General features: G+C 46.0%; 1 protein-coding gene across 1 annotated transcript in view; it reads right to left on the reverse strand.

Moving 5' to 3' along the window:
- Window positions 1–273: 273 nt before the first annotated feature.
- PDLIM2 (PDZ and LIM domain 2) overlaps window positions 274–17,886 on the reverse strand; it is a 33,335-nt gene continuing 15,722 nt past the window's right edge. The window contains exons 4-9 of the mRNA XM_056860627.1: window positions 16,561–16,754; window positions 15,341–15,425; window positions 7,705–7,859; window positions 6,184–6,329; window positions 3,963–4,080; window positions 274–469 (exon numbers count right to left, since the gene is read on the reverse strand). Of these exons, the coding sequence (XP_056716605.1) occupies window positions 274–469; window positions 3,963–4,080; window positions 6,184–6,329; window positions 7,705–7,859; window positions 15,341–15,425; window positions 16,561–16,754 (894 nt within the window). The remainder of the gene's footprint in view (window positions 470–3,962; window positions 4,081–6,183; window positions 6,330–7,704; window positions 7,860–15,340; window positions 15,426–16,560; window positions 16,755–17,886) is intronic.

Below are 17,886 nucleotides of genomic sequence, written 5' to 3' on the forward strand. Positions count from 1 at the left end.
ACCTGCCAACGGAAAGCAAATTGTAAAGTTCATTTTCTACTGGTGACATGCAGACCCTATTCCCAAGATCCATGAGCCCTTCTGGTTTGTACTGGAAGCTCCCTTTCCTGGATGGGCCTGCGCTGGCAGAAGGCCATTTCATCAGAAAAGGGCTGGGGGAAGAGACCCCCCGATTGGTTGAGATGGCGCAAAAGAAGAGGCTGTTGAACGAGACTCTGGGAGCCTCTGGTGCTCATACAGATTTGGTATGGGAGGAAGCTCTGGGATACTATTTTAGGACTGAGAATAGACGGCAGTGACAGGGCTGGCCACTCCTGGCCCCTGGTAGCGCAGGCGAGCGTGTTTCTCACAGTACATCTCTTCGCCCACCCAGAAATGGCCACGCATCTTCAAATTAAGGCCACAATCAGTGCAGGTATAGCAGGAGGGATGGCGGTAGCGGTTCTCCTGAATCCTCACGGCTTGGTTTCTGCAAGAGACGACAAAAAATAGTGTAATGGGATACAGACAGAAGGTTCCCAAGACTACGTTGGCAAATGCTGGGAGATTTGGGGAGGGGGGTAGTGCCTGGGAAGGATGTGATATCACTTCTGGGTAATGCTCTAGGCTGCCTCTCAGAGTCTCCATGGTCTTTATCATAGAAACTAGGGGAAATTCCTAGAGTGTTACTATGTAGAGGCAATTCTCCCCCCCTCGCCCCTCAATTCCTTAGTGGAGGGAATTTGGGGCTGGCGGCAGATAATTCCCCATACCCAGCAGGTAAATGGGAGGCCTACAAAGACGTGACTGGGATGGAAAGAAACCAGAGTCCATCACAGAAATGTGAATGGCACCTGGTGAAAAATAGAAACGCCAATGCCCTGGTAAAACCTGCCTTTTTATTTTAGAAAACAAGCTCTCAGCCTTCCAGGAAGGTCTTGGAAATATGTGGGCAGCATCCAGCAAAGGCACAGCAATCTCCTCTGCTTTTTTAGCCATTTAAGAGAATTACTTTAAAAGAAAAATCATTGTAGGCTGCTTCCATCAGGAGGTTTTTCTTTGCCTGGTTTTCCAAACTAAATCACTATGACAGTCTACTGAATGGTTATAGCACATGTGTGGAGAACAAAAAAAGAGAGCAGTGAATCTCTACAGCAGCCATGACCCCAGAGAGCCAATACAGAGTTGCTGCAGAGCGTGCATGAAAGGGAAAAGTGATGGAGGAAAGTGAGCAGAAAACTCCCATGTGTGGAAGCTCTGTCTGTCACTGACACACACACCTCTGCATTTGCAGTGGGAACTAAAGGAACATGGAGAACCTTCACCATGTGGAAGCCACATTAGTGCCAAAAGCCACAGTGATTTAAACAGTATTTTCACAGACACACACACTTTACATAACCTATTAAGGGCACCTTTCTGACCCAGGGAAAATTTATTCTGTGGGCTAAAAGCCATGCGAGTCAGAAGGCTGCCGTGGGGGGTGGAGGATGGGGATGAAATCACCTTCTCTGCCTTCTCTATCAGTGCTTCTTGTATCTATGCAACAAAAAGGCTAGAGACTTACCTTTTACAAATAAAAGCTGAGGTTTTTTTTAAATCTGAGAATTCTTTATATGTTTATTTGTTGCAACCATAGAATAGCCAAGAGTGACACACAGACATTGACATCAGAACATTTACATGCAATTAAACTTCAAAGCCACATAATAAGCTGATTTCAGTACTACTGACATAACTAATAAAAAGACTAAACCAGCCTTGTAATCTGAGGGCTCATCGATATTACATTAGTTTATGTCCAGTTTATCTCTTTGCAGATTTAAACCAATGCAATATCAAATCCACCACTAGAGGGAGCAAAACACATGTGGAACAGAGGGAGGGGGAAACACTGAAGCAACCTGGAACACAAAAGCAAGGAAAATTAGAATGCAGAAAAGCCCTGAGAATTTGTGCTATAGCGATCTAGCAATTGCCTATTTTTTAAAAGCCTCCAATAGTGGAGAGGGAGATGATCCATAGGGATACGTGTGGAAACTGTTGCAACGAGAACTACACAGTGATGCTTGTCTGGGTAGAAGCAGCCCCAAAGTATTAGACTTGGATCAGGGAGGCCCAGGTTCAAATCCCTGCTCAGTACAAAACCCTGGCCCAGCTCCCTTTCTCAGACTAATCTAGGACAGTGTTGTTGGGGAATAATGGGATAACCCCAAAGTATGCTTCCCTGAGCTCCTTGGAGGAAGAAGGGGATTCAAATGCAAACTATAATGAAATATTAAAATCAACGTGCTTGTATAAATAGAGTTAACAGTAGATAACTTTACTACTAAACACTCACTGTTGCATGTTAGTGTGGCAACCATCTCCCCCTGCCAAACAACCATTATTTAGTGTTCTTTCCATGGTGTCTCTTATGCTGTTTTCCCAGCCATAAAATTAATTACAGATTGCCATGAAACATTGTTAATGGCCTGTGAAATGCCAAAGAGCTGTTCTCCTATATGTTCACCAGATGGCGATACATAACCAACTTCCTACATGGGTTATCATACCAGCAAGGTGTAGGCACAAAGGGGACAAAATCTGTGTAGTATGTTTTATACAGGCCAGCTACAGTGACACAAAACATTGCGCAAGCCTTCGAGCTCATCAGAACTCTTCATCACTTTGAAGCCTCCTTGAACTAAGAGGAAACACAGAAACAGAGAGCTGGAAGGGACCTCAAAGGTCAACTAGTCCAACCCCTTGCACAGCACAGGAAATTCACAACTACCCTCCCTCCACTCCCCCAATAACCCCTGCTCTATGCCCAGAGGAAGGCAAAAAACCTCCAGGATCCCTGGCCAATCTGACCTAGTGGGAAGTTCCTTCCAGTCCCCAAAGTGGTGATGGACGGCATATAAATGTTTTAATAAATAACTAAATAAATCAGGCTGGATGTTTCAAAAAATTATAAACGAAGGAAGAAAAAAGCAAAATTTCCCAGGCCAAGATCTTAAGACCTCGTCTTGCCAGCCTTTAGTGTTAGATGCTGACAGGCTCACAGACTCTGGTTTAATGGCTTCAGGTGTGAGATTACAGCTCTTGCATTGTGAGAAAATGCAGCAAACAACAGAGCATCATCTCCTCTGAAAAAAACAGTGTTCAGCAAAACCCAAACAGCACCCAAACTGTTTTTGAGTGCCAAAGGCTGGCAAGGCAGGGTCTTAAGATTGACCTGGGAAATCTGCTTTTTGCCTCCTTCATTTTTTAACTTTTGTAACATCTAACCTGATGAAGGGTTCTGAGAAGCTCGAAAGCTTACACAACACTTTGTGGTATTTTGGTTGGCCGTAATAAAAGGTATGACATGGGTTTTGTTTCTTTTCTTTTTTTAATATATTTTTTATTTTAATGAGGGCATACAGAAGGAAAAAAAAGGGAAGGAGGGAAAGGAAATCATCCAATATAGAAAAAGCATTTTTCCAAATATATAAATACATAAACTGAGTCAAATTTGAAGAATTATTAAACAAGCAAACGTAACAGTCCAGTATGTTTATGTTTAACTAAATAAATGTTTATACTTCTTAAGATATATATGTTGATCATTTTATCATCCTATATATATTAAATGATTAGCTTTTCTTAGGAAAACAATTCACCGTAGAAATCAACCAATTATCATTCTAACTAGACTTTATGCAATTCACATATGTTTGTCTATATATTTTTTCTAGCTTTTTGTGTTCCAATAATAATCAATCTGATGACATATAGGTATAAAATGGGTTTTGTTTCTTGTTCTGGATTCTGCGTGGGCCAACATGGCTGTTGACAGCTGTTTTCCCCCTACAACCTCCTTTGCAGCATGCAGCCCAGGGGAACAGCAAAGCCAGCCCTCATCCTTCCAGAGCCTCACTCTCAGGAGAGACCCTTCTCCAATTCCTGTCTGCGTCCCCCCAATGCACACTCCCATAGCCAGGATAAGCCACACTCACGTGATGCTGCTGCTGCATTTCTCACACACGTGCAGCTTCTGGGGCCCAGGTGCGGAACTGCTGACTGGCTTGTGAGCGATGGGAGACAGCTGGCTGGGGTAGTGACTCACGGTGCCCTCTGCCAAAGCAACAAAGAAAGCAAGTCCAGGCATCAGGAGCAGGGCTGTCAGTCAATCATGCTTAATGATCCTGCCTTTTTATTGATTAATTACATTCAATTACACTGAATTCAAACATGCATATTATCGATACGTTACGATAAAAGTTTATTGTTTGTGGCCGAAGGCCATCACAATATCTCGTACAAAACATTTCAATTACATTTCAATTACATTAAAACAGTCTGACCCCCAAGAAGCAAGTAATTAAATATATTAAACACCCTGATTAAAAACAGCTTTAGTTCGGATTTTCTTTGCTGCTAAAGCAAAAAGTGACACTTTGTAGGAAACATCTGGATTGGCATCTGATAGGAGAAAGAGTAGCTTCCCTGGAACCGAAAAAAGATTTAGGCCCTTTAAGAATGCTGTGAGAAATTTAGATCTGGGCTCTGTGTAAAGAGGACAGAATAAGGTGTAGTGCATTAGATCCTCTGGAACTGCGGCTTCAAAAATACATAGTCAAGAGGCCCATGGTGTTTGGGAATTGCAGTCAGCTAACAAAGCTGTTGGCATAGTTTGAAACCGGAGGGAGGTAAAAGCTATTCTGAGATTAGGGAAGGGGATACTGACCAGGTATGAGAGCCAGCATGGTGTAGTGGTTAAGAGCAGTGGTTTGGAGCGGTGGACTCTGATCTGGAGAACCGGGTTTGATTCCCCACTCCTCCACATGAGCAGCGGAGGCTAATCTGGTGAACAACTGGATTTGTTTCCCCACTCCTCCACACGAAGCCAGCTGGGTGACCTTGGGCAAGTAGAGCTCTCTCAGCCCCACCTACCTCACAGGGTATCGGTTGTGGGGAGGGGAAGATGATTGTAAGCCGGTTTGAATCTCCCTTAAGTGGTAGAGAAAGTCGGCATATAAAAACCAACTCTTCTTCTGACATGATCCCTTTTAAACTGTTTAAACTATGGTAAGAATTTGGACTGGGAGACTGATTGGATGTTTAAATGTGATGCTGCATCAGACAGGCAATCACAAATGTTGGTACCTGCTACGGGGACAGCCTGGGTGTCACCTGATATGGAGTAGCAATGCAGGATGTAGTTATAGCAGGCTAGCTTGGAAGTGTCATTTTGCATCATCAGTTTAAAACATTGCCTGCGATGTAGATTAGTGGTGTGATTGCTTTGCTTTCTCCAAGATTTTAACAGGGCTACATTGAGGGCGAACTGGGGGTTCTGCTCGCATCAAGGCTGCCGGGGTGCATAGGCATATTATCAAAACTTACAGTGATTTTTCCAAAGATATTGAAGGAAGTACAAGACTGCTTTGGTACATTAATTTGTAAGTTACCACATGTTGTTAGTTGGGAAAGTAAAATTTAGTCATTTTAAAAAAAATTCCCTATGATAACAAACATATCCAAATCAAGCTGGCCTCCAAAACGAAACAAGACATGTCTTTAACTCACAGAACCAGTGATTAAAGTTGGCTTTAAATTAAAAGCTTTACTTGTTTAATCTACCAATTAAGGCTGCAGCCCCGTCTGTATTCCTTTGATCTCTTCCTTTGCCTCACAGCAAAGCATACATATGCGGTACCATAACACATCCTTCGAACCTTGATTGAGCTGCTGGTCCAATAGTGTGAGGCAGAACAGGCCACCAGAATGGCATTGTACAAGGGCAGCTCTATTACAGCAGTGGGGCTGCGGCTCAGTTGATAGAGCATCTGCTTTACATGAAGAAGGTCCCTGGTTCAGTCCCCAACTTCTCCAGTTAAAATGATCAGGAAGTAGGTGATATGAAAGACCTCCACCTGAGATTCTTGAGAGCTGTCGTCAATCAGGGTCAGGATTGTCTGCTGACTGACCAACAGTCTGACTTGGTATGGGTTTGTTACACGCATGCCAGCTCGTTCCAAGTACACACTGATCCAGCAGTACCTGCCAGTCTGACGTGGTAGCTCTACAGATCCTCACAAACGTTTTTCAAAACAGTGGCTACATAACAGCTGTTCCTGGGGAGCAGAACCTGGCCCTGCAAAGTATGTGCTCTGCTCAGATATAACCCTACACTGCCACTTTGTTGTGGCCTCCCTTCCCACTCACTTCACTTACCTTTTTCATCCATCTCCAGGGCTACTTGGAGCAAACGGAAAGTGCTCGACTGCCGAGGCAGGGCCCGGGTTTCACGGTTTTCCTGCATCATCTTGTAAACTTCAGAGTCCCCTTCCAAACGACGCATGGCCGGTTCTGTATCCAGACTGGAGAAAGAGAATAAATGAGAATTGGGAAAAGGGAGGATACCTCAAACTTTTTATCCAGGACGACAGGACAAACCGGTCTTCCATCGCAAACCTGAAAGAAGGGGTGGGACCGAGAGAGATGAGCCCCCAAGGGATCTGGAGATACTCCGCACAAGTGCTTCTAGAAAAGATACTTCGGAGGACTGACATGAGAGGTGAGACTTCAGAGGTCTTGGCAAGTAGAATCAAGTGAACAGTTCTCTCCTCTTTTATCTATGGCCTGCAAGTCACCAACAAGTGGTTTCTCTTTCTCCTGGAGAACCATTTCAGAAAGTGACAATGACCCACACGTAAAGGCCTCTGACTGCCACAACCTCAGAGGAACCTTGTTTCCTCCTTCCCTTTTTATTAATTATGCAAACTCTAATTCTTCTGGCCCTCCATCCTAATATAGAGTAAAGAAGCTAATCAGAAAAAAAGGGGAGGGGCCGTGGCTCAGTGGTAGAGCATCTGCTTGGCATGCAGAAGGTCCCAAGTTCAATCCCCGGCATCTCCAGTTGAAGGGACTAGGCAAGTAGGTGATGTGAAAGACCTTTGCCTGAGTCCCTGGAGAGCCGCTGCCGGTCTGTGTAGACAATACTGACTTTGATGGACCAAGGGTCTGATTAGGTATAAGGCAGCTTCATATGTTCATATGTAAAGACGCTTATCAGGATTTGCGACACTGAAACAGACAATCCTACCTATTGGACTGCATCTTTCTTGGGCTGGAATCCCTGGTGCACCCACCCAAGTGAGAGGGCCTCTCTCACAGCACTGACCTTCCAAGCCTGAAGAGAGCCACACCTCCGGGGAGTGCGCAGAGAGAGCACAGCGGGTGGCTTCTTCTAACGCCGCTCCTCTACGAATGACCAAGTTATCAATCCCCAGGGACCAAGCCTTCCCTGCTATGACACATCCATTACCCTCTCACCTGCATGACTTTCCTCCTCCTCCTCCAGAAGGCCTAGTCAGACTCTCTCTCTCTCTCTCTTTCTCCGAAAGCAGGTGGAACACTCCCTCTCCCTACATATGATGCCCAGACCTGCCCAGCCTCCAGGCATGGGCTCCGCGTCAGCATTGAATGGTTAACCCTTGCCCTGCCCAGTTCTTCAAGCAAACAGAGATGGCTTGAAAAGGACACAGGATATCAGGCACAAGTTTGAGCAGCCCCACTCCTATCAAGAAAGGAGGCAGGGACTTCACAGCAGGGACTCAGTCCTCCAAAAAGCTCAAAGCATGTTCACAGAGCCGTAAGGCATTTTTTAAATTTTATTTTGGACGCAGTTCCTTTATATTCATGTCTGGACTGGGCTTAAGTGCTGCTACTTAGCCACTCTGCTACACAGGTTACCTGTAACGTCTGTGGTAGTAGGGAGAACTTCTGTCCTGGTCCTTCTTCGTCTCCCAAGGACTGCCAAGTGAATATGCTCCTGGGGATGGAGAGCCATTCAATGGAGGCAGGACTATAACGGGAGACCCATTGGGGGAGCTGAAAGACCTTCGCTCCTGTGGCAGGAGACATGGGGGGGGGGGGGAACAGGGTGTAAAGAAAGGTTCTGCAGGGAAGAAACAAGCGCAAACCTGGGAAAGGGATGACGCAGTGTTGCCAAGAAGGGTGAGTTTCCCAAGATTCCACAGAACCCGTCCCTTTTATATAGTGGGAAACAACAAACAGAAAAATGCTACATTTACACTGCTCAGCTTGCCTCACTGCAGGGCAGGGCATTCAGATGTGTGAACTCTTGTCTCTCAAGGGCCTGATTCTGCAAACTCTTCTGGCAACACTGTGCTTGTAACTTTAATTGACATCAGTAACCTTCGTTTGCCCTAACCTGGATGGCACAGGCTAGCCCAATCTTGTCAGACCTTAAAAGCTATGTAGGGTTGGTCCTGTTAGTATTTAGATGGGAATTCCAGGGTTGCTATGCAGAGACAAGCTATGTCAAACCACCTCTGTTAGCTACAGGGTCACCATAAATCAGCTATGACTTTATGGCGCTTTACACATACACACAACCTTCGTCCAGTCTCTGAGAAGTTTGTTGACCATCCTGTATTTTAAGTACTGAAGCTTTGCTTCAAACCATTGGAAGGCTTAGTCAGCATTTCCCCTCCTTTCAATAATTTAGCATGCTTCAAGCATCACAGTGCATCCATTTCTTTTTGCTGTCAAGTCACCGCTGACTTTTGGCGACCCCATAGGATTTTCAAGGCAAGGGACATTCAGAGGTGGTTTGCCATTGCCTGCTTCTGCGTCATGCCTCTGGTATTCCTTGGAGATTTCCCATCCAAATACTTGCTAGGGTCAAGGCTGGGGGTGTGTGACTGGCCCAAAGTCACCCAAGCAAGTTTCCATGGCAGAGTGGGGATTCGAACCTGGGTTTCCCAGATGTTAGTCCGATACCTCAACCACTACACTACCCATGAGCTACAAATGTTATTTTTTTTAAAAGGTGTAGGGATTCTCTGGAAATTATGTCTCTCAAGCTCTATATTCTGCACTTTTTCTGTGCTCTCACACAATTGTGGCACACACCAACCTGAACCCCAGACTAGCCTGCCTCTCTCCAAGACACAGAACCCCACTGCAACCTCTGAAATCCCTTCAACTAGGCCCACCAATGATTTGTGTGGACAGTAAAATACACATTGCTACAGGCACAGAACGCCAACATAATTGCAGAAGGTTTTTTAAAATGGCCACCAAATCAAAAAAAAGCAAGAATCCTTTCCCAGATTATAGGATAACACAACCTATGGACGGGCTCTTTAATTGGGCTGAAGTTAAGAAAGTTAATGCTATACTGAGGTCATTTCCTGTGGAAGGAGGTGGGAGTTTTCACATTCTTGCCTTGACTCATTTGTAAACTCTAGCAGCCAGGGTCTAAAGCCTTGAGGTGGACACACTGATTGCCAAAGGTGTGACGCACCGTACAAAGCCACCCTTTCACAACCAGCAGATCTACGGTAGTTGCTTCAGGGCAGGATCTAGCCACAAGAGGGCAGCCCATGATCATAATTCCATTTTGTGCCTTCAGGAAGGAAAGCACTTAAGTCTTCCAATGGAGAAAAGTAGCACAGATTAACAGGGGTGTAGAAACTGGTTGGTAGTGGTTAGAAAGGTGAGAAACCAAACTCAGAATTGCTTCTTTTCCTAGCAGCTGGGTACCCAGAGATTCGATCTCAGGGTGATGCTTGGGCAACATTGTCATCAGAGTGGGGAGGGAAGCAACAGGACTAAGGTATTTGGGCCATGGCTTACGTCGTTCTCCTCTATTTATCCTCACAACAACCCTGTGAGGTAGGTTAGGCAGAGAGTGTGTGATTGGCCCAAAGGAACCCAGCAAGCTTCCGTGGAAAAGTGGAAATCTGAACTGGAATCTCCCAGATCCTAGTCCAAGATTCTTACCCGTACACCACACAGTACAAACAGCAATAAAGTCACAAATGACAAAAGCAAAGAGGAGTCATCTACATGCAATTAAAAGCAACAAGACTGAAGATAGCACCTTTAAGTCTAGGTTGGGGGCAGAGGAAAAACAGCCATAATAGGTACTGTTTTTCCCCTGCTTGAGCTGGGGCGGGCAGTGGGGGGGGGGGATTTTCAATCAGGGAAATGGTGGTAGTTACCCCCATCTTCTCCAGTGCTGTGGACCCAATCCATATTGGAGATCCATGCAGCTGTTTTGTAGGGCCAAGTTATATATGGCGGCATTCCAATCACTCAATTCCAACGTCACACATATCTAGCCCTTTTTTTGCAAGATATACAGCATTGAGTTGGGTCTTACTCCTGCTGTCCCCTGGCTTAATAGACTAGAAGCAAAACCACCCCATGGAATTGGCAGTGGCTGGGAACGGGGTGGGGGGAGGAGATCCACTGTTGCGCTCTATGGCCCTCATACAGCTCACCTGAAAAAAAATTGGCCACCACTGTCAGAATTAACCTGATATCTCCCTCACCCATACAGTTGCCAACATCAAGGCGGGGCCAGAAGATCTCCAGGAATTACAACTCATCTCTAGACTACAGGGGTCAGTTCCCTGGGAGAAAATGGCTGCTTTGGAGGATGAACTCAATGGCGTTATCCTTCACTGAGGTCCCTGCCCCCCAAATCCCACTGTCCCCAGGCTCCACCCCCAAATATCCAGGTATTTCCCAGCTTGGAGTTTGCAACCCTCCATTGCCAGCAGCTGCCTCATCTTTGAAACTGTTTTGAGGAGCCAGATCTTCTGGAAGAAGCCACTGCCTCCCACCCCAATCTGAGTACCAGGCAAACAGGGAGCCCTGCTCCAGGCTCAAGCAGAAGACCCAGAGTGGGAGGAGCTCTCTACCCAGAACCTCAAGGGAGAGCTTAGATGGAGGGGCTACCACCTACCCAATGCCGTCCAACCCCCACCCCACGATGTCTCAGTTCAACCCTGTTCTTCCCCACCCCCACAAGCAAGTTGTATGAAAGGCGCAGCATTGCCAGCCCAACAGCAACTCCCTTCTCTATTGCATCTGCTCCTGTTTAAAGGCCTTGGAGAGGGAAGAAAGGAGAAACCCCTGCCTAAGTAGAAGCAAATGTGCCTGGGAGCAGCAGAGTGCAAAGAACTTGACAGAAACCCACTAATCAGCATGGTTTGCAATCTTCATTCTCCCCGCCACCACCAAGGGAAAAAAAGGAATATCTACAGAGGAAATTTCCCCTTCTGACATCAGGTAGCCAGGATGGGCCAATGATGTTTCCCTGGCTGGTCCTCACAACGGCCCTTTGTCTGCCAAGCAAAAAAATGATCCCCTGGCTGTAATGCGCCCACCCAACTTGCACGCATACTCTGCCAACTCCACGGGATGATTAAACCCACACAGATACTCAACTTATGCCTTCATGGCATTCTGGTGTTTGTGTGCGTGTTTTTTTTTTTTTTTGCTAAATGAAGCAATTTCCCCATCTGTTAGAGACCTGCTATACTCTAGCAAGCCCCCCGCCCCCCGATCAAGTTTAGAATTGCCAACTTTGGATTTCAAAACACTAGCATGTCCCTATCTCTCCAGCAAAATCTGACCGGCCAGGGAAACCCAGCAGAGAGGGTATGAGTTAGGCCAAAATCAGGTTTAGTGCCTTTTTAGACATCAGTTCTGACTACCTAACAGGAGGTAGCTTCACTTAAAGGAGCAGAAAGCTTGTTGGATGCCAAACTTAACAAAGCTCTTCAGGTTCCAGTCTGTATCCACAAGGGCAGTTTGCAGGCTGTAACGTTTAATGCCAAAAGCAGGATTATAGCTTAACATCAAGAAGGCAAAAGTAACGACTACTAAGGAATTACACAACTTTAAGGGCTGACGATGAAGAAACTGAAACTGTTAAAGGTCTTCTAATCCTTGGCTCAAGGAATTGAGGAATGTTTTCTGGGGGAAATAAGATAAGGGAGAACCAACCAGGCCTAGGTCTCAGCTAACCCACCCTCCACACTTAATCTCAGCCCCCAGCACTGATGCAACCACTGGGTAGGGAGGAGGCCAACAGACGAGGCCAAGAGCTAAAGCAAATAAATGTGAGAAAGGAAAGAAAAACATGACCGAGAAGCCAAGGGGTGGCGGGGCTGGGGCAAGCCAGGTGCCAGCTGGCAAACACGGTGCTCTGGGGCCAACCTTGCTTCCCAATTTGGGTTTGAAAAACAACCCCCGAGTAGCAAAAACACAGAGGCAGGCCAGCTCCTGGAGCCAGAACAAGCAAACAAATAGCAGCACCCAGCCCAAGAGCTACATGAGAGAGGGATGCCAGGACACACGGGCACGGAGACAAGGGGCTCAGAGGAACCGTTTTCTGGGGAGGGTGGTGGGCATTCCAGAAGGATCAACGCAGAGAAACCGGCTATGAAGACAGCCCTGGGAAGTTCTCAGACAACTAAAGAATGTATTAACTGGTTCCACATAGGAACTTCAGACAGGGGAATATGCATATCTGCAGGGATATAGCATCCAAGTGCTATAACCTGTACATCAGATAGAGCTGAGGTAGAAGAAGAAAAGAAGTTGGTTTTTATATGCCGACTTTCTCTACCACTTAAGAAAGAATCAAACCTGATTATAATCACCTTCCATTTCCCTCCCCACAACACCTTGAGGTAGGTGAGGCTGAGAGAGCTCTAAGAGAGCTGTGACTAGCCCAAGGTCATCCAGCCGGCTTCATGTGTAGGAGTGGGGAAACCAACCCGGTTCACCAGATTAGCATCCACCGTGCATGTGGAGGAGTGGGGAATCAAACTCGTTTCTCCAGATTAGAGTCCACTGCTCCAAACCACCGTTCTTAACCACAATACCACACTGGCTCTCGGGTGCAACAAGAGGCTCCCCATGTGGCTCACATTTGTTCCAATTACAGAGCTTCTTCCTACCACTGACTGGCTTTCAGGTAGGGATGCCAGCCTCCAGGTGGGACCTGGGGATCTCCTGGAATTACAGCTTATCTCAACTACAGGGAACAGTTCCCCTGGAGAAAATAGTTGCTTTGGAGGGCGGACTCTATGGCATTGTACCCCACTGAGCTCCCTGCCCCCCCCCCAGGCTCCATCCCCAAATTCCCAGGAGTTTCCCAACCTGGATCTGGCAACCCAACCCTCCCACTCCCACAATTCCTTGCTGGTGGCCAGGGGTAAGCTGACAACCCTACTTCCAGGCTGCATTTTAGCAACTCGCAAGGACCACAGCAGCAAAGAGTTATAAGGAATTCTGTTATGTTTCTGCTCAGTTCTCCTTCCAGTGGGAGGCGGGGTTGTTTGTTTTGTTTTAATTTTGTTTGTGTTGCCTGCCCAAGCTCTTCAGAACAGGGTGGGCTTTAGATCAGCAAATAACTCTGCTACTTGAAAGTCAAAATTCTACAATGCAAATTATGCAAACTGGCTGGTCAGCATGCTTTTATTCTAATGCACAACCTGGCTTTGTTGTTCATAAAAACCAGGGATCCAAGGAAGTCAAAGTATTTGCATCTGTAAGAGGGGCAAGAATGAAAGGAAATCGGAATACACAGAAGAATGTTCTTAGGGAACAGGCCTTTGAGAGTTTGGGACCATCAGGGCACCTCTAGCTCTTAACCCTTTAAAACACAGAACTACCCATGCATTTTCCAAGGTCTCTCTGTCATAAGAACTAGAAGCTTGCTCTTCTTATTTTAAAGTGAAACTACACGGAGCCCATAGAACCAAGTTCACTGGAAGCCACATTCCTATGCTTCACAGTGCTACCGCAAATCTAGATCCTCTCTGGACATCATAGCCTTTGCAGACCCCTCCCCTTTCCTTACTGAAAAGCAAGGCACTTTATGCCCAACTGTTGAGCAGAATGCAGACTCACATTTCCTTTGGAAAGAAGCTATTGAGAACTACATCTAAAAATGGAAACTATAGGAGGGAGGGAACAGTGAAAGGCTCCTGTGTGGTTGCAAGGGGAAAAAATCAACACATATCTAAATCAGAGGAAACAGATCCCAGCATGTTGTGCAGTTGTTGAGAGCTGCAACCCCACACCAGCTGCTGAGATTACAGGGAAGGCTCGGCTGCACACCGCATCAGCTTCTCCAGGTCTCGCTGCAAAGTAGTCTCAGGACTGAGGGATAACGCAGCCACTGTGCACAAAGGAACCTGTTAGTGGCACAAACAGGTCCCTCTGGCCAAGGCAGGCTGGGGGATTGCTTTGAATAGCTGCTTAATAGGCCACAAGAGCAAGGAGAGGCAGGAGGAGAGTTTGGGAGGCCACCTCACCTGCCAACACCTCTGCGTCCAAGAGATGCCGGCAGCAGCTCCCGAAACTAGTTCTGCCTCCCCAGCTCCCAGCTGTTGCTGGGAGACATCAGGTAGAAACAAACATCCCCAAGCCAGGTGTGCTGCTGCAAGAATGCAGCAAGGTCACAGTGGTGAAGCCAGGGGATGAAGCACTTGGCCAGAAGGGGAGCCGAAGAGAAAGAAGCTACAGAATGCACTTTCAGGGAGAAAGTTTCCCATATCAAGCACATGGAGAGAAGAGGGGGAAAAGGAGGGGGTGGGAGAATCAGCATTTATACCTTGCTTTTTTCTCAAAATGGAAACTTTTCTCAAAATGGAAACAACCAAGTTTCTTACAGTAACTTTCTCCCCTCTACCACTTCCTCCTCACAACAACCACCCTGTGAGGTAGGTTAGGCTGAGAGAAGGAGTGACTGGCCCAAGGTCAGCCAACAAGCTTTCATGGTAGAGTGGGGATCCAAACCAGCATCTCCCAGATCCTAGACCACTCTAACCACTACATCATGCTGCCTCCAAGAAAAAGGTAATGAAGTATAAGTGGATGCAGTTGGATCTCCCTGGTTTTCTTCAGGGAAACCTTTAATAGCTGTGCAGCGAGAAAACAGAAGGTGAAACTCTCTCAGGCAGGCCGATTCAAGGACAGCAACAAATTCACCTGCTGAAGTACCTGCTATTGCATTAAGAAGGACAGGAGTCCGGCCACAAACCAAAGCAAGAATTGCTCACATTCACATCTCCTTAACCTTCCTCCCCTTCCTCTGTTTGTCAAGCTGTAAGCTCCTGGAGATAGGGAGTTATTTCCCCACACACTCACATCATCTATATGCCACTTTTCCCAAATGAATTGTTTGAAGCACCACGCAACCAACACTGATACTAGAGTTTAAATACTATCCAAAGGACTGCACAGTGACCTCAAGGAATCCCAGGTACACAGATGCCCAGTGGTAAGGGGGGATACAACTGGATGAATTAGCCCCAAATTCTCACAAAACACGGGGAATTCCTGCCACAGCTGCCGTGCATACTTAGTCTGTATCAGAACTCTTGCATGTGGTCCCCCAGCTTTGTACATACATGCCTGGGTCCTTTAAAGGGGCAGTGGCAGCGCTGCCAAAAACTCTTTCCCTAGGCCCCATAACTCCTATTACTCAGGATTGCATAGCAACTCCACAGCAAATCTCACAGCACTAGCAGTATGGACTCTTCTGCCTCCTCACCTGTCTGTTGCTTGGATCCTGACGCCCATGGGAGGGCAGACTGTGTTCGTCATAGGTTCCAAAAGAACTCCCCAGAGACTGGAAGCTAGAAAGAGAAGACAGGCATAAGGACTCCCATATCTTATGCTACAGAGGAGGAGGAGTGGATCCCAAACAAAACTCTGGCAGGCAGGCAGGCAAATTTACCACCCACACATTTGCAATCACAAGCCACCCGCCTATCAGGTTGCTCATCTGTACACCTTCTCAAAAATTAAGAGATTGGTTTAAAAGATGTTTCAGGAGGGCCACCCCTTTTCAGAATGTGTGGAATTCATTTCAAATCACTGTAACAGAAATGATCAGAGGGTTGAATTCCACCAATCATTCCAGTTCCCCTCTTCCACAGTAGATCCCCAACTCCCCACTTAGAAGCATTTTAGGGAGCAGAAGTGAAGTTGCACTCTCCTGACAGAAACCCTTCCATCAGCGGAGATCTTCAACAGGATCCAAACCAGAGTGCATCAGAGATTTGGAAAGATTTATACAAGTCTAAGAGGACAGCAGTATGAGTTATTGGCAAAGTCAAGAACACTATAGAGAAGATAAGGAAGTTTCCTTTTAAAATGTGGAAGTGTTGCCTAAATGAGGTACCTAAAAAGAAGCACAAATTCTGATATAACAAATGCCAAGTCGCTGAAACAAAAAAAGGCAGCATATTTTGCAATATTATCAATATATTAACCATAAAACAGTTTAAAAATGTATTTACATATATCTGCAGCAGGTAACGAATCAGGGAAATAGCTGCAATGTCAGACTCCCACAAAGGTGTGAAAGAATTACCAAAGGAAGCTAGGGAGATCTCTACAAAGCAAAATAAAGTATTTGCTTTACTCTGTGCTGTGGAAGACTTGGGAAAGATGCTCATGCGTAAATCATTGTTTTGGGAACAGCATCTGAGGTGATGCCTACTGACTTAAGAAGCTATAAAAGGAGATTAGCCAAATGTGTAGAAAAAAAGTTCTATCAATAGTTGCCGTGCTAGTTAAAAGAAACCTCCATGTTCAGAAGGAATGTACCTCTCTAAGAAACAGTTGTCAAGATACAAACATGAAAGGATGTTGCCTTCATGCTTTATTTGTGAGCATCCTGGAAAAATCTGTCTAGCCACTGAAGGAAACAGGATGTCTGGAGTAGATGGATCCTCTACCTGCCCCACCAGGGCTCTACTTACACACCTGCGGCTATTCACCACGGATTCTCCTCTGCTGTCACTGGGCAAACTGGGCCTCTGTGGGCTGTATGGGCTTGCAGGACGGAATCCAGGGGATGAAGGAGAGTAGGGACTGCTGGGTCGAGGGCTGATAGAAGCTGGACTGGAGTAGGAAGATCTCAGTGAACTCTGACCATCATCTCTGGTTCTTAAAGAATCCTATAGGAGAAGGCCACAAAGAATGAGATATCAAATAGTACAGGTTTCAGACTGATGGCCAGTGACATTTTGATACCCAAAACTGAAAAATTAAGTGATGCTCCTGCACGGCGGTAAAAATGTAGTTAACCAAATAAGTGACCTTTGAGGCCATTTAATGTTACCACTCAAATGTACTGCCCAACCCTGCCTACTGGTAGGGCTGGCCCTGCTCAGTAAGACTCTATCCTATAAAGCTTTCTATATAGGGGTCCTACATTCTCGCTTCCACATACACATAAAGGCAATCAGGCATTCAGGGTTGACACTGAGCGTCACATGGTTGGGCATCTGCAGAGGCCCATATCCTGGCAGAGGGCCTACCACTGACCAGGGAAGTTTGGCCCATCTTTTCCCAACACAAATACAACCTTGGCCCAGGAACTTCTGGGACAGTCTGTTGGAAGTGGTGCCTGGAGGAAGAAGCAGGTTATGACATTTCTGCACTCCTTTAAGCTCTACAGGCACCAATGGGGCTTAAAGAAGCACCAAAGGAGTTGCAGTCTGTTGCTTTCTCCAGGAGGGAGTGTGTGCACGTGCACATGAGGGGGTAGCATGCTTAAGAGTGGGGGAGACACTGATCCTTGCCCAGCCCTTACCAATGTAAAGTCAGCCCCATACGCATTATTCCCCTTTATCTCATTCCTGAAATCTTGGCCACACTAATAGGTGTTGAAATGCCAGATAACTCTATGACTCGACCAAGTATTGAAATATGTTTTGTAATTCTTGATAAAACAGCGGAATGGATACACAATTTATCTTTCAAAAAGTCACTCTGCTTCACTCCATTAGATGGTCCATGCAAATACTGTATAGGCTGCATCTTACTCTGGCCAGATAGCAAACAAATTTGGTCAAACACTTCTAACACCAAACTGATGGAATCAATTTTTATCACCATTTACAGTGGAACTATTTGAAAGCAAGCTGTGAAATGGTTTTTTTAGATTCTTGGATATAAAATTCATGATTCTTTTACATACTTGATTACTCACTATCAACAAAACACACTTTGGCAGGCACTAGACTAATAATGGTCTGAGTGATAACACTGGAAAACAGACTACTTCATCTATTGGGGAATGATCAA

The sequence above is a fragment of the Euleptes europaea genome, chromosome 14 (genome assembly GCF_029931775.1).
Source record: "Euleptes europaea isolate rEulEur1 chromosome 14, rEulEur1.hap1, whole genome shotgun sequence".
Lineage (NCBI taxonomy): Eukaryota > Metazoa > Chordata > Lepidosauria > Squamata > Sphaerodactylidae > Euleptes > Euleptes europaea.